Source organism: Erithacus rubecula (assembly GCF_903797595.1).
Source record: "Erithacus rubecula genome assembly, chromosome: 5".
NCBI lineage: Eukaryota > Metazoa > Chordata > Aves > Passeriformes > Muscicapidae > Erithacus > Erithacus rubecula.
This window is the reverse complement of record NC_136687.1, coordinates 593,127-605,128: the sequence shown is the minus strand read 5'-3', so window position 1 is coordinate 605,128 and position 12,002 is coordinate 593,127. Positions and strand designations below refer to the sequence as shown.

The window sequence follows — 12,002 nt, the reverse complement described above, 5'->3', positions numbered from 1 at the left end:
TTTTTTTTTTTTTTTTGTTGTTGTTGTTGTTGTTTTTTCTTGGCAGTTTTTGGCTTCCTGGGATTTGTGGTGGGGAAAATCTCGTGGAAAAAAAAATCATGGAATAATCATGGGGAAAATCAAGGGAAAAAAAAAAATCAAGCATGGGGAAATCAGGTTTTGGAGGGATTTTAAGGATCCCAAGGTTTTCCCTGATTTTCTGCAATGGGATTTTTCCTGCTGGAACTGAAGGGGTGATCCTGAAATTCCTCCACGTGGAAGCTGAGCAGGGGGATCCTGCCAATTCCTGAGGTTTTTAGGGAAACCTGGATTCCCCAAATTCCTCTTCCCCCCCCTTAAAGAATTCCTCATCTAACACTACAGCCCTAATTCCTCATGGATAAAAATCCAAGGAAAACCAAATTCCTGGCAGAGAGGAGAGGGAGGGGGGGGGGTTGGAGCAGCATTCCAAGGGATCTTCTGTTGGGATGAACCCCCTGAGGGGTTTTTTGGGAATATCCTGCTGCTGATCCCTTTCCCAAGGATCAGAATTTGATCCTGGGAATTCATTTCCTTCCCCATCCATGAGAGCTGCAGCTCCCTAAATCCCAGCTGCTCCCAAGGTTCTAAAAGGCTCAAAAATCCAGGGAAAGGAGGGGAAATTCCCAGATAAGAAATCCCATACAGGGAAATCAGAAACTTTTTGGTGTTGGGAATTCTTATCATGAGAAATCAGGAACTTTTTGGGATTGGGAATCCATGAGGAAAAAAAACAAACAGGAATTTCTCCAGGTCAGAAATCCCTGTCCAGAGAAAGTGGGAACTGCTTGGGATTGGGAATCCCTATCCAAGGAGAGCAGGAATGTTTTGGGATTGGGAATTCCTGTCTAGAGAAATCAGGGACTTTTTGGGATTGGGAATTCCTATCCAAGGAAAGCAGGAGCTTCCCAAGGTCAGAAATCCCTGTCCAAGGAAATGAGGAACTTTTTGGGATTGGGAATCTCTACAGAGGAAATCAGGAACTTTTAGGGATTGGGAATTCCTGTCCTGAGAAAGGAGGAGCTTTTTAAGGTCAATAACCCTGTCCAGGAAAATCAGAAACTTTGGGATTGGTAATCCATGAGAAAAAAAAGGAATTCCTCCAGGTCAGAAATCCCTGTCCAGGGAAAGTGGGAGCTCCTTGGAATTGGGAATCCCTCTCCAGGGAAATCAGGATTTTTTTGGGATTGGGAATTCCTACAGAGGAAAAATAGGAGCTTCTTGGGATTGGGAATCCCTCTCCAGGAAAAGTGGGAGCTTCCCAAGGTCAGAAATCCCAGTCCAAGGAAATCAGGAACTTCCCAGGATTGGGAATCCATGAGGAAAAAAAAAAAAAAGAATTCCTCCAGGTCAGAAATCCCTCTCCAGAGAGATCAGGAACTTTTTTGGGATTAGCAATTCCTATCTAAGGAAATCAGGAATTTTTTGGGATTGGAAATCCCAAACCAGAGAACCCTTTTCCAGGGAAAAGTGGGAATCCTGGGAAAGCAGCAGCAATCAGCCCCATTCCTGCTGGATGAGCTCATCCCTTCAAATTCCAATTCCCTAAATTCCTGGATCAGCAGGATCAGGGGCCACTGGACCATGAACAGGGCTGAGCTCATGGAATTCCTGCCTCCCAGTTTTTCCAGCCCCTCTGGAACCATTTCCCTACAGAAATGCCTCCCTAAAAATCCCATTTGGGGCTGGCCAGGATGGGATCCACCCCCTGGTGTGATCCCACATCCTCCCCTCCTCCTTCTCCTGGTTTTCCTTGGATTTCTCCCCCACTTCCCTCCTTTCTCCTCCCTCATGCTGTAAATTTCAGACGAGGCATTATCCCAAATAAACTTTTTTTGGAAGGGAGCAGGGCTGGAGTTTTCCTTGGAAAACTGAGGGGTTTCCATGAGCCCTCCCAGTGATCCCAGTCATTCCCAGTTGGAGCCTTAGGAATTTCCCTTCTGGATTTTCCATCTTTTCTGGCCCTTTGGATTTTGGGATTTTTTGGATTCGGGCCCTTTGGGGATTTTTTGGATGCCACATCCCTGATCCCATTCTTTGGGATTTCTTCCTTCCTCCTCTTCCTGCTTTTCCTTGGATGCAGAGCCCTCCTTGCCTGTGCTGCCAGGCTCAGCACTCCAGTCCAGTTCCCAATCCCATCCCAAATCCAAATCCTAATAATATTCATAATCCTAATACTGATTTTGACCCTAATCCAAATACCAATCCAAATCATAATCATAATCCTGATCCCAATCCCCGTCCCAATCCCATTCTCAATTCCATTCCCAATTCCCATTCCCATGCTCCAGCCCAGCCTCCTCAGGAACTGGAACTTTCCAGGTCCAATTTTATCCCTTTCCCTCAGCCCCAGCCCAGTTTGGGATCTTCCCCTCCCAGTAGGGCTGAGCTGGGACCAGTTCCTTTTCCCATTCCCAGCCCCACGCTTCCAACCCCATCCTGATCCCATTCTTGTGTTCTTTTTCCCACCCTGCCCCATCCCCACATTCCCATCCCTATCCTGCCCCATCCTCAGAGTCCCATCCCTATCCCACCCCACTCCCATTCCCATCCCAACCCCACACTCCTGGTCCCATCCTGCCCCATTCCCATGATCCCATTTCCTTCCTGTCTCACCTACCCCTTCCCCTCATTCCCATTCCCATTCTGCCCCAACCCCACATTGCCATCTCCATCCTGCCCCATTCCCACTCTCCCATTCCCATTCTTTCCCATTCCCATCCTGTCCCATCCCCTCACTTCTGGTCCCATCCAGCCCCATTTCCCTTCCCACTCTCCCATTCCCATCCCCATCCCAATCCCATTCCCCATCCCATTCCCCATCCCAACCCAATCCCATTCCCATCCCCATCCCAATCCAATCCCATTCCCCAACCCAATCCCATTCCTATCCCTATTCCCATTCCCATCCCCATCCCCATCCCCATTCTGCCCCATCCCCATTCCTATTCCCATTTCCATCCCCATCCTGCCCCATCCCTATTCCCATTTCCATTTCCATTCCCATCCCCATTCCTATTCCCATCCCCATTTCCACCCTGCCCTATTCCCATCCCCATCCCCATCCCCATTCCCATCCCCATTCCCATCCCCATTCCCATCCCCATTCCCATCCCCATTCCCATTCCCATTTCCATTCCCATTCCCATTCCCATTCCCATTCCCATTCCCATTCCCATCCCCATTCCCACTCCCTTGGGGCAGTGCAACCGTTTTATTGCCGAACCACAGACTCCCTCTCGCGGGCGCTTCCCCGCAGTTTTTCGGGGCGCTCCCCGCAGGTTTTTGGTCTGTTCCCGTTTGGTCTCTCCCGTTGGTGTGTCCCGGTGTGTTTTCTCAGAACTCGTGCGTGTAGAACAGCTCCACGTTGCGGTGCGGATCCAGCGGCAGCGCGGCTCCCACGCTGCGCGCGCCCAGGCGCGCCCCGCCCAGCGCCGAGGAGCGCCGCAGCCTCAGCAGGCTGAACCGCGAGAACGCGCACGGAGCGCCCGCGCGCGCCCGCGCCAGCGCCCGCACGAACCCTGCGGCGGGGAGCGGGTCACGGGCGCCCCAAAACACAAACCCCAAAACCCCCCAGAACTCACCCAGCGCCTGCACCAACCCTGCGGCGGGGAGCGGGTCACGGGCGCCCCAAAACACAAACCCCAAAACCCCCCAGAACTCACCCAGCGCCCGCACGAACCCTGCGGCGGGGAGCGGGTCACGGGCACCCCAAACAAACCCCAAACCCCAAAACCCCCCAGAGCTCACCCAGCGCCCGCACCAACCCTGCGGCGGGGAGCGGGTCACGGGCACCCCAAAACACAAACCCCAAAACCCCAAAACCCCCCAGAGCTCACCCAGCGCCCGCACGAACCCTGCGGCGGGGAGCGGGTCACGGGCACCCCAAAACACAAACCCCAAAACCCCCCAGAGCTCACCCAGCGCCCGCACGAACCCTGCGGCGGGGAGCGGGTCACGGGCACCCCAAAACACAAACCCCAAAACCCCCCAGAACTCACCCAGCGCCCGCACCAACCCTGCGGCAGGGAGCGGGTCACGGGCGCCCCAAACAAACCCCAAACCCCAAAACCCCCCAGAACTCACCCAGCGCCCGCACCAACCCTGCGGTGGGGAGCAGGTCACGGGGTGCCCCAAACACAAACCCCGAACCCCAAAATTCACCCCGGAGCTCACCCAGCACCCCAAAACACAAATCCCAAACCCCAAAATTGCCCCGGAGCTCACCCGGCACCCCAAACCCCAAATTGCCCCGGAGCTCACCGGGCTGCAGGTGCTCCCAGCTGTTCCACACCGAGCCCACGCAGAGGATGGGCAGCCCCAGCTCGCCCAGGAACAGGCTCTGCGGGGTGGGGACACTCAGCACGGCTGGCACCTCCGCCGGCGGTGGCACCGCTGTCACATGTCACCTCCCCCGAGGTGACACCTTGCTCACCTGGTGGATTTTGGGCAGCACGGCCACCACGTGGCGAGCCAGGAGCTCGCCGGCTTCGCTGAAGATGTGGCAGCACAGGGGGTCACCGAGCTGGGCACCTGGGGGTGGCACGGGGACATGGGACACTCGGGGACACACAGGGACACACAGGCACACATGGGGATATGGGACACATGGGGACATTTGGGGACACAGGCACACATGGAGACGTGGGACACACAGGGACACTCAGGGACACTCAGGGACACAGGATACACAGGGACATGGAACACACAGGGACATGGGACACTCGGAGACATACAGGGACATGCAACACACAGGCACACATGGGGACATGGGACAAAGGGACATGGGATACTCGGGGACACACAGGGACACTCAGGGACACTCAGGGACATGGGACACACAGGAACGTGGCACCCATGGGAACATAGGACACTCAGGGACATGGGACACTTCCCTGTCCCAACACTTGGTGGCACTTGGGTGTCCCCACCCCGAGGAGGGCACAGAGTGCTCGGGGTCAAGGTGCAGCCGGGGCAGAGAGCAGGGAGTGGCACCGGGGGGACAAAGGGTGACAGGGACAAGGGAGACAGGGACAGGGGACAGAGACAGTGGCACAGGGACAGTGGCACAGTGACAATGGGGACAGGGACAGTGACATGGGGACAGTGGGGTGTCCCTACCCTGGGCCAGTGTCCGGCAGAACCCCGCGAATTTGGCCTTGTCGAAGGTGCGGTACAGGTGCGTCAGCAGCCCCGCCCTGTCCGAGATCTGGGGTCGGGGCAGGGCCTGGCTGAGGCTGGGACCCCACAGGGCACCCCAATGTTCCAGGGAGTGACCCCAGATCCCAACACCCATCCCAAAACCCTTCCAGAACCCAACACCCATCCCAAAACCCTTCCAGAAACCGACACCCATCCCAAAACCCTTCCAGAACCCGACACCCATCCCAAAACCCTCCAACACCCATCCCAAAACCCTTCCAGAAACCGACACCCATCCCAAAACCCTCCAACACCCATCCCAAAACCCTTTCAGAAACCCGACACCCATCTCAAAACCCTTCCAGAACCCAACACCCATCCAGAAACCCAACACCCATCCCAAAACCCTCCAACACCCATCCCAAAACCCTTCAGAAACCCGACACCCATCCCAAAACCCCTCAAGGACCCCCACCCCAATCCCAAATCCCAAACCCCAATCCCAGCAGACCTGGAAGTAGTCGAGCATGGCCTGCTGGACAAACCCCACGTCGTGGGGCGCCGGCTGCAGGTTGTCCAGGGAGTCAAAGACGACCTTGACAGCGCGGTGAGAGATCCAGAACGCTGGATGGGGTGGGAATGGGGTGGGAATGGGGTCAGCAATGGGGTCACCATCCTGGGACCCCAAACACCCCAAACACAGCCTTGACAGCGCGGTGAGAGATCCAGAACGCTGGGGTGGGTCAGGATGGGGTCAGAATGGGGTCAGGGTCAGAATGGGGTCAGGGTCAGAATGGGGTCAGGGATGGGGTCAGGGTCAGAATGGGGTCAGGGTCAGAATGGGGTCAGGGATGGGGTCAGGGTCAGAATGGGGTCAGGAATGGGGTCAGGGTCAGAATGGGGTCAGGAATGGGGTCAGGGATGGGGTCAGGGTCAGAATGGGGTTGGGAATGGGGTCAGGAACGGGGTCAAGAATAGGGTCAGCAATGGGGTCAGGGTCAGCACTGGGGTCAGGGTCAGGAATGGGGGCACCCTCCTGGGACCCCAAACACTGCTGGAGGACCCTGACACACATCCCAAAGTCCTCCCAGAAGCACAATATCCATCCCAAAGCCCTCCAAGACCCCAACAGCCATCCCAAAACCCCTCCAGCACCATCATATCCATCCCAGACCCCTCACAGGATCCTGATGCCCATCCCAAACCCCCTAGGACCCCAAAACCCTTCCAAAACCCCTCAAAGACCCCAATGCCCATCCCAAAGCCCCTCAAGGATCCCAAAACCCATCTCAAAACCCCTCAAAGACCCCAAAGCCCATCCCAAAATTCCTCAAGGACCCTGATACCTATCCCAAACCCCTCTAGGACCCCAAAACCCACCCAAAGCCCCTCAAAGACCCCAAAACCCATCCCAAAACCCCTCAAGGACCCCAAAACCCACCCCAAGCCCCTGCAGGACCCCAGCCCCACCCCAAGCTCAGGGTCTCACCAGACCCCTCGTCCCCCATCATGTGGCCCCATCCCCCACAGCCGCTCTCGGAGCCGTCGGGGTTGATGAGTTTGCAGTTGGAGCCGGTGCCCGAAATCAGCACGATGCCACCTGCACAAAACCCCAAAATGACCCCAAACTGAACACTTGGGATGGACAGGCACGATGGCACCTGCACAAAACCCCAAAATTACCTCAAAACTGGCACTTGGAATGGACAGGCACGATGGCACCTGCACAAAACCCCAAAATGACCCCAAAACTGAACACTTGGGATGGACAGGCATGATGGCACCTGCACAAAACCCCAAAATTACCTCAAAACTGAGCACTTGGGATGGACAGGCACGATGGCACCTGCACAAAACCCCAAAAATGACCCCAAAACTGAGCACTTGGGATGGACAGGCACGATGGCACCTGTACAAAACCCCAAAATGACCCCAAAACTGAACACTTGGGGGTTTTGGGATGGATGGACAGGCACGATAGCACCTGCATCAAAACCCCAAAATGACCCCAAAACTGAGCACTTGGGATGGACAGGCACGATGGCACCTGCACAAAACCCCAAAATTACCTCAAAACTGGCACTTGGGATGGACAGGCACGATGGCACCTGCACAAAACCCCAAAATTACCCCAAAACTGAACACTTGGGATGGACAGGCATGATGGCACCTGCACAAAACCCCAAAATGACCCCAAACTGAACACTTGGGGGTTTGTGGGATGGATGGACAGGCACGATTGCACCTGCACAAAACCCCAAAATGACCCCAAAACTGAGCACTTGGGATGGACAGGCACGATGGCACCTGCACAAAACCCCAAAATGACCCCAAAACTGAGCATTTGGGGGGTGTCTGGGACGGATGGACAGGCACGATGGCACCTGTGGGGTGTGGCATCCCAGGGGTTAAAAACCCAAAACAAACCCTAAAACTCAAAATTTGGGATTTTCTGGGCTGATGACCCCTCCCCCAAAGAACATTGCTTTTTAAGGGAAAATGGTGAAAAAAAAGCTTCCAAAATTTGATATATAGGATATTGAATATTATATATACACACATATATATATATACATATATATATATGTATATATGTATATATATGTATAAATATTATAGTAACACACAATACTTAATTATATAATTATGTAAGTATAGAATTATAGAATTATAATTATAAATAAAATCATATATGATATATTATATTATATATATAATAGTATATATTCTATGTTATATGCTATATGTTATATATTATATAATATGTATTATGTATTATATATTATATATTACATATTATATATTATATATTATATATTATATATTACCTATTATATATTATATATTATATGTAATATATAATATGCAATATATAATACATCTGTTGAAGATATATATATAATTATTCATATATATGTATAACGTATATCAGTAATATACATCGAATAATCAAACTAAAATCACAAGCGTGTGCTTTGAATAGAAGAAATAAAAATGAAAATAAAAATAAGAAAAAAGTGAAAACAAAAAAAGAAATAAAAATAGAAACAGAAACAGCAATATCAAGAAATGAAAGCAGCAGAGTGTGTGCAGTCACCGTGGTCCGAGGCCGTGGCCATGGCTCCCAGCGCGTCGCTGCTGACGCTGCAGCTCCGGCTCAGGCCGGGGAAACGCCGGAGCAGCTCCTGAGCCAGCGCCGCCCCGCCAGCCCCGCTCAGGGACAGCCCCTGGGAGAGACAGACTGGGATAAACTGGGATAGACTGGGATAAACCAGCACAGCGCCGCCCCGCCAGCCCCGCTGAGGGACAGACCCTGCAACGGGATGGACTGGGATAAACTGGGATGGACTGGGATGGACTGGGATAAACCAGCACAGCGCCGCCCCGCCAGCCCCGCTCAGGGACAGCCCCTGGGAGAGACAGACTGGGATAAACTGGGATAGACTGGGATAAACCAGCACAGCGCCGCCCCGCCAGCCCCGCTCAGGGACAGCCCCTGGGAGAGACAGACTGGGATAGACTGGGATAGACTGGGATGGACTGGGATAAACCAGCACAGCCACAGCCCCGCCAGCCCCGCTCAGGGACAGACCCTGCAACGGGATGGACTGGGATAAACTGGGATAGACTGGGATAGACTGGGATAAACCAGCACAGCGCCGCCCCGCCAGCCCCGCTCAGGGACAGCCCCTGGGAGAGACAGACTGGGATAAACTGGGATGGACTGGGATAAACTGGGATAGACTGGGATAAACCAGCACAGCGCCGCCCCGCCAGCCCCGCTCAGGGAGAGACCCTGGGAGAGACACACTGGGATAAACTGGGATGGACTGGGATAAACCAGCACAGCGCCGCCCCGCCAGCCCCGCTCAGGGACAGCCCCTGGGAGAGACACACTGGGATAAACTGGGATAGACTGGGATGGACTGGGATAAACCAGCACAGCGCCGCCCCGCCAGCCCCGCTCAGGGAGAGACCCTGGGAGAGACAGACTGGGATAAACTGGGATGCACTGGGATAGACTGGGGTAAACCAGCACAGCCACAGCCCCGCCAGCCCCGCTCAGGGACAGCCCCTGGGAGAGACAGACTGGGATAAACTGGGATGGACTGGGATAAACCAGCACAGCGCCGCCCCGCCAGCCCCGCTCAGGGACAGCCCATGCAACGGGATGGACTGGGATAAACTGGGATGGACTGGGATGGACTGGGATAAACCAGCACAGCCACAGCCCCGCCAGCCCCGCTCAGGGAGAGACCCTGGGAGAGACAGACTGGGATAAACTGGGATGGACTGGGATAAACCAGCACAGCCACAGCCCCGCCAGCCCCGCTCAGGGACAGCCCCTGGGAGAGACAGACTGGGATAAACTGGGATGGACTGGGATAGACTGGGGTAAATCAGCACAGCGCCGCCCCGCCAGCCCCGCTCAGGGACAGCCCCTGCAATAGGATGGACTGGGATGGACTGGGATGGACTGGGACAGACTGGGACTGGCACTGGGGCACACCCTGGGACACACTGGGACATGGTGGGGGTTGGGGACAAGGCAGGGGACAGGGCAAGGTGTCACTGGGGCTTTGGGGACAGAGCAGGCACTCACCGGGAGCTCAGGGTGACACTGGGGGGTTTGGGGACAGGGCAGGGTGTCACTGGGGTTTGGGGACAGGGCAGGGTGTCACTGGGGTTTGGGGACAGGGCTGGGTGTCACTGAGGGTTTGGGGACAGGGTAGGGTGACACTGAGGGTTTGGGGACAGGCCAGGCACTCACCAGGGAGCGCAGGGGCACCTGGGGGTCGGCGCCTGCTTTGCTCTTGGCCTCGCTGACCATGCGCTCGATCCTCTGCAGGCACAGCTCGGAGCCGATCAGCTGGGACAGGGGACACCTGAGCCACCAGGGCTCGGGGACACCAGAGCCACCAGGGCTCGGGGACACCTGAGCCACCAGGGGCTTGGAAACACCTGAGCCACCAGGGCTCGGGGACACCAGAGCCACCAGGGCTTGGGTACTCCTGAGCCACCAGGGCTCGGGGACACCTGAGCCACCAGGGCTTGGGTACTCCTGAGCCACCAGGGCTCGGGGACACCAGAGCCACCAGGGCTTGGGGACACCAGAGCCACCAGGGCTTGGGTACTCCTGAGCCACCAGGGCTTGGGTACTCCTGAGCCACCAGGGCTCGGGGACACCTGAGCCACCAGGGCTCGGGGACACCAGAGCCACCAGGGCTTGGGGACACCTGAGCCACCAGGGCTTGGAAACACCTGAGCCACCAGGGCTCGGGGACACCAGAGCCACCAGGGCTTGGGGACACCTGAGCCACCAGGGCTTGGGTACTCCTGAGCCACCAGGGCTTGGAAACACCTGAGCCACCAGGGCTCGGGGACACCAGAGCCACCAGGGCTGGGGACACCTGAGCCACCAGGGCTTGGGGACACCCTGAGCCACCAGGGCTTGGGGACACCCTGAGCCACCAGGGCTCAGCCCGGGGTCACACAGGGGTTTGGGGACACCCTGAGCCACCAGGGCTCCATCTTTGGGAGCCTACGTGGGATTTTGGGTTTGGGGACACACTAAGGCTCCATCTCAGGGGTTTTTGGGCACAGGGACACCGTGGCACTGCCTGCAGTGGCTGCGTCCCACCCAAGCATCCACGAGTTTGGGGACAAACAGAAACAGCCCTGCCCTGTGTCCCAAACCCAGCTCCATGTCCCAAACCCCATGTCCCAAACTCAGCTCCATGTCCCAAACCCCATGTCCCACACCCAGCCCCGTGTCCCAAACCCCGCCCCGTGTCCTGTCCCCCGTGTCCCACCCCCCAGGGGGGCTCAGCGCTGTCCCCCCGCTCACCCAGTGGTTGGTGCAGGGTCCCTCGGCCTCGGCCAGGATCTTCCCATCTCCGTCCACCAGCACCACCTTGGAGTGGGTGCCCCCCCTGCGGGGACATTGGGGGGACACTGCCAGCGTCCCCCACTGTCCCCCATCCCACCGGGACACTGCCAGCGCCCCCCATTGTCCCCCATCCCACCGGGACACTGCCAGCACCCCCCATTGTCCCCCCACCCGCCCCCTCCGGGATGGGGGTACCCGAGCGGGTTTCGGGTGTCAGGGGTCAGGGAGGGGGTCCCGGTGCAGCCCCCCGGGATTGGGGAGCCCCCCCGAGCCCCCCCGCACCCAGCGCGACCCCTCACCCCTCCACTCCGCCGAACAGCTCCGCCATCGCCGCCCGGCCCCGCCCCCATGGCCACGCCCATTGCTATTTATAGAGCGTGACCACACCCACATGCGTTACGTCACATAACAAGCCTCTCTCCGTGGCTCCGCCTACGTTTCCGCCCCATATCCATATATGGGTATAAGGCGTGCTCAATCTCTGCCCATGGACACGCCCATATCCATATATGGACATGACGAGGCTCAATCTCTGCCCTTGACCGCGCCCCCCGCTCTGGCTCCGCCCCCGCTCCCTGTGTCCCCTCCCTGTCCCCTCCCGGGGTTCCGGGGTGGCTCCGGGGTGGCACCGCCGCCCCACGGACCCGCTCAGGACGCTGTGCCACGCGGGTGGGGCTCAGAATGGGAGAAATCCCCCAAATCCCCGCCCGTGACACCGCCCCCAAAACTCACCCAGGACAAATCCCCGGCATCCCGTTTGTACCCCAAGCGTAAGAAATCCCCCAAATCGCCCCCTACACTCCTGTGACACTGCCCCAAAACCCCCAAATCCCACCCGTACCCCAGGTTTTGGGGGAAAAATCCCCTAAATCCCCCTTGTACTCCACCCCTGAGAAATCCCCTAAATCCCCCATAACTCAACCCGTGACACAGCCCCACGTCCCTACAAGTG

General features: G+C 56.6%; 1 protein-coding gene and 1 long non-coding RNA gene across 2 annotated transcripts; both read right to left on the bottom strand.

Annotated features, from left to right (window-relative positions):
* Positions 1-23: 23 nt before the first annotated feature.
* LOC306802690 lies at positions 24-2,181 on the bottom strand. The gene is made up of 2 exons (XR_013774431.1): positions 1,400-2,181; positions 24-1,080 (listed from the first exon to the last, which is right to left on the bottom strand). It is a non-coding gene; the product is annotated as an uncharacterized lncRNA (long non-coding RNA).
* A 1,166-nt stretch (positions 2,182-3,347) lies between these two features.
* Positions 3,348-11,406, bottom strand: NAGK (N-acetylglucosamine kinase). Its single transcript, XM_079307472.1, has 10 exons — positions 11,350-11,406; positions 11,009-11,093; positions 9,932-10,030; positions 8,258-8,387; positions 6,650-6,760; positions 5,672-5,784; positions 5,140-5,227; positions 4,454-4,551; positions 4,282-4,360; positions 3,348-3,539 (listed from the first exon to the last, which is right to left on the bottom strand). Exons 1-10 carry the CDS (start codon positions 11,376-11,378, stop codon positions 3,355-3,357), a joined length of 1,017 nt encoding a protein of 338 aa, XP_079163598.1. The 5' UTR covers positions 11,379-11,406; the 3' UTR covers positions 3,348-3,354.
* Positions 11,407-12,002: the final 596 nt, after the last annotated feature.

Coding starts and splice junctions, on each gene's coding strand:
- NAGK (XM_079307472.1), bottom strand. CDS start 11,378: ATGGCGGAGCTGTTCGGCGGAGTGGAGGG. Junction 4,552..5,139: donor CTGCCGGACACTGGCCCAGG/GTAGGGACACCC, acceptor TGCCACCCCCAG/GTGCCCAGCTCGGTGACCCC. Junction 3,540..4,281: donor CTGGGAGCACCTGCAGCCCG/GTGAGCTCCGGG, acceptor TCCCCGCCGCAG/GGTTCGTGCGGGCGCTGGCG.